Source organism: Sinocyclocheilus rhinocerous, unplaced genomic scaffold (assembly GCF_001515625.1).
Source record: "Sinocyclocheilus rhinocerous isolate Xijiao unplaced genomic scaffold, SAMN03320098_v1.1 scaffold254, whole genome shotgun sequence".
In the NCBI taxonomy this organism is placed as follows: domain Eukaryota; kingdom Metazoa; phylum Chordata; class Actinopteri; order Cypriniformes; family Cyprinidae; genus Sinocyclocheilus; species Sinocyclocheilus rhinocerous.
The window spans coordinates 1,417,232-1,421,582 of NW_015628690.1; the positions used below are offsets into that span (position 1 = coordinate 1,417,232).

Here is a 4,351-nt window from a genome sequence, read left to right on the forward strand (position 1 = left end):
CTGTAATGTAACAGGCAACCGTTACACCGTGTCTACACCGGACGCGACAGTTGTGTCGTGTCGCACCGTACCGCATCAGCTAAAGTCTGCCTACAGTGGACGCGACAAAGAGACCGTTGAAAATCACTTGAAATTTGTGTCAGCACGTCATAAATAAAGTTTTATTAAGCTAATTTTATTAGATTAATTTTATATAGATTTTGGCTTCTAAGGATTATACAAAAGAAGACATGAGGTAAAGCTATTAAAAACTAGCTGCGTTTCGTCTTGCGCAACTTCTTTCCCTTCACAGCGGTGCGTATTCATTCCGCCATAAAACCCAAACTTAACGTCAGAATCAGCTCAATCGGTGATTGTTGTAAAATGCCGTCTTTACTGTTGCTAAATTGCGGGACATGTCTGATAATAAAATGTTGAATTCCTCCATAAAACCCAAACTTAACGTCAGAATCAGCTCAATCGGTGATTGTTGTAAAATGCCGTCTTTACTGTTGTTAAATTGCGGGACGCTGTTCCTCAGGCTGAAATGTGTGTGCACGGCACGCTCCAAAACGGACAAACAAATAACACTTTGAGCTTCGGGTGCATGTCCAGACAATCAAATACACACAAAAATGTCAAAATGGCCGGCTTGGAGAGTATTTACTTAAACACAGTTTATGTCTTAAGTGGAGGAGAACAGTTGGCAGAAAATCCGATGTGTGTCAATATATTGTCTTAAAGTGACAGACTGGCGCTTGGGCCATCAAAATGCAAAGAGAAAATCATATATATATACTGTGTGTGTATATATATATATAACAAAAAGTACGTTAAAGTACCGAATCGATAAGCAGTATCGGTAAGAGTAGTAATACCGTTAAAACCTTAACGATACCCATCCCTAATATTAACACACTCTCTACATTGTAAAGACTGTTAAAAGCTTAAGTTTTTTCTCAAAATTATTGTAATTGAGACTGTTAAACTCCAACATTCATGTTTGTCTGTTTTCAGATCAGTAGGGGGATTTAAACTCTTGACATCTGTAAACCCCCCATGAATGCTTGTAGAGGCTTGTTACAATGCAAGATAACAGAAATGTCCAATAAAAAATGTTTTGATGATGAAAGCGGGCCAATATCGCAGGTGATTTTCTTCATTAATTGTAAAATATGATTAATCATGCAGCCCTATTCTGCGGTACACAAAAGAAGATATTTTGAAGAATGTATTCATGTTTTCGTGACCATTGTCTTCAATTGACTTCCATTTCATGGTTTAAAAAAAAACACTGAGAAATTTCTTGGAATATCTTCTTTTATGTTCCAGAGAAAAAAGAAAATCATACAGGTTTGTAATGACATGAGGGTGAGTAAACGATGAAGGAATTTTCATTTTTGCATGAACTATTCCTTTAATACACCCATTGTTTGCTTTAAATTCCTTGTGTATTTTTCACATTGACTTTAGTGTCCATGAGCTTGTTTACACCTCCATGTTCAGAAAATTGTGTTTGTTCTTGACAGTCCTATTTGACAGTGGGAATGATTATTTGTTCATTATGCTGTTATAAAATCCATGTATGCCCTACGGAGGAATGTGGCTTCACCACCTCCTTGCAATGATGCTGAGCTCTCGCAGGCTGCATCTGTTCATGCTAAGAGAGTGGATACAATGTCAGTTATGTGCCAGAATAATTTTATATCTTTTGCAGGAGGCAACAATAAGAGGAAGTTTATCCCTTTGTAAATATTACCTAAAGCACAGTTTACTGACGCAGAGAGAAATGCATCACAGGAAGCACAGAGCTGCCCTTTAACATTCATACAGTAGCTTCTTCTTAACGGTCCTGGATCAGATAAAGCCAGCCTTGTGTTTTTCTGTCATAAGGTGGTGTGTGCACTCCCACTAGTTTCAACGGCCACCTGAAGGCATGTGCGGGTCAGCGCGTTGGCTCGTAGACAGGAAGGACTCCCCTGCTGTCAATAATTAACCAAAACAGTGTGAACACAATAGTCAGCAGAGGGAAAGAAGCTGCTAGTGTGCCTCTTACTATGGGAATTTGCTAGTAATACAACACAGCTTTCCAGAAACTCACCGAATAATACTTCCTGCTGTACTTTGTTTGTCTTTTGGTCTTTTAACAACGGTGGATAGTGTTTTGAATAAATTTAGAGTTACCAAACACAAGGTTACAGAATATCTCCCTACATTTATGATATGCTTAAAATATAGAATATTATTGAAATAAACTCTTAATGAATGCCACCTTTTTTCTGTTTTAGGGACATCATGATCACACATTTCGATCCCTCCATCTCCTATGAGGGGCTGTGCAGTGAGGTGCGGGACATGTGCTCCATGGACAATGACCAGCTCTTCACCATGAAATGGATTGATGAAGAAGGTTCGTCTTTTGTGTGTCATTTGTGTTTCTTTACTCTCTCTGGCGTTATTTACAGCTGGTATTAACATCTGTCCCTGGTGATCCGATCGCAAGCAGTCAGCCGAGAAAATTGCCATTTACACCTGGTATTAACTTGCATTTGCTGTGACCGCTTGTGATCAGATTTTGTTAAAGAGAGACTCTGATTTCATGACTACACACAGGACTTAAACCAATGAGTGCCCATTTTTGCTCATTATCTTTATATCCTACCTTTGTTTTTTTCTTGAGTTGTTATATAACTTATAATGGGTTCTACTAGGGCTGGGCGATATAGCAAAAAAATGTATAAACTATATAATGTTTCATATCGTTCGGTATCGATAATTATTGACATTTTTTATAACCTTTTTTAAAACAAAAATCAATAGAATTTTTTTATTTATTTAACCACTGTATTTTTAAATTAACACAATTTATTGAGACAAACAACAAATATCTTTTGTTTTAACAATCAAACACAAAATAAAAATTAAAAAAATATCTCAATTCTAATGTTTTATTTGCAGATTAAATAGGTTTTAAGGAAACTTTTGTCTTGTCTCCTTAGGCCACAGGAGGGTGCAATGAGCAAAATAATGCAGCACATTTAAATTGTCAACTCAGGGAAGTAACTCTATAAAAACGTGCATAACGTCTTAATTAACTACTAAAAATCAAATATATAATTTCGTAAATTGCATAAACAATTATGAACAAAACAGCATCATGTATTTATGCATTGCTTAATCCAAAGAGCCGAAGTTGTAAACCCTGCCCCGTGACTTTAATTAATAAAATAGCTTAGATACTGAATTGCTACATATTCATCAGCAAGGAGAGGGTAAAATCACTGTTTAACCTTTAATCGTCCCTTGATTAGAGCGACGTTAAAGTCCCTTGGGGTCAGATAGACCCCAAACTTTTACAGAGCGATTGCATAAGGAAATATAATTTTTTTTATATGACAAACTATATATAATTTTTCTTATTTACTTCTCAGCTATACATTTATGCTGTGTTTTTGTGGATATTTGGTAGTTTTCTTTTTACCTACTTACTGCACAAATACTCAACTATGCCATAAATTGGCTTATAAAAAATTTTTTTTTTAGGACAAAATCCCTTAAATTATGACCTAAATTAAATATAAAAGGTTTCTGGATATTGGCCCATGTGTTAGGGATAGAATACTGCCATCTGCAGGTTAGAGGAAAATCTTTAGGAATTACAGTTAAAGAAAGAAAGTGCAATGACCACATATATCCAGCAGAGGTCCATAGGGACTCATTCATTTTCAGTTCAATTTCAAGTCCATTTTTCTTCATGTTTCAACTTCTCCTCACAACTTTATGATATATATTTTGTGAATATATATTTAAACATCCTAAAATACATTAAAAAAATCTGTATTTTTGTATTAATTTTTGTTGTTGTCTGATATATTTTGAATTGTTTGCTTTTGCAAATTATTATACATAAATGTGCAGAAATGTTACAAGTCACCACTAAAAGACATGACTAATCACATACTATTTATTTCAGAAAATTATTTATCACAAATAAACACTGCATAATCCTCCTCTTCAGATTCCTGGTAATCCTGTTCAAACTCAGTTTCATCTTCTGTGTCAGTAGTAAAGTCCTCAGGACTATCTGGTTCAGTGTTCTCCGGGCCTTCTTCACTGTCACTTTGATCCAGTATGAAATCCAGGGTCTCCTCAAGATTGTACCTTTTGGCCATGGTGCTGCCACAGAATGAGCTCAGTGCAGGACCCAGACAGCCACTTTTATACCCTAACTGTGAGATGTTTTCAAAATACTGCTGCAGCTCTTTCATCAAACAGTAAACTTTCTCAGAGTGCAAAAGGTTAGCTGCCTTTCATCTTTCTTTTATCTGCCCTTTTCCCTCTCTTTCTGTGTGTGTGTGTGTGCGTGTGCGTG

At 36.1% G+C, this 4,351-nt stretch overlaps 1 protein-coding gene across 1 annotated transcript in view; it reads left to right on the top strand.

Annotated features, from left to right (window-relative positions):
* Positions 1-4,351, top strand: part of LOC107738175 (protein kinase C iota type-like) — a 23,536-nt gene that overhangs the window by 5,278 nt on the left and 13,907 nt on the right. The window contains exon 2 of the mRNA XM_016549899.1: positions 2,268-2,389. Coding sequence (XP_016405385.1) covers positions 2,268-2,389 — 122 coding nt within the window. The remainder of the gene's footprint in view (positions 1-2,267; positions 2,390-4,351) is intronic.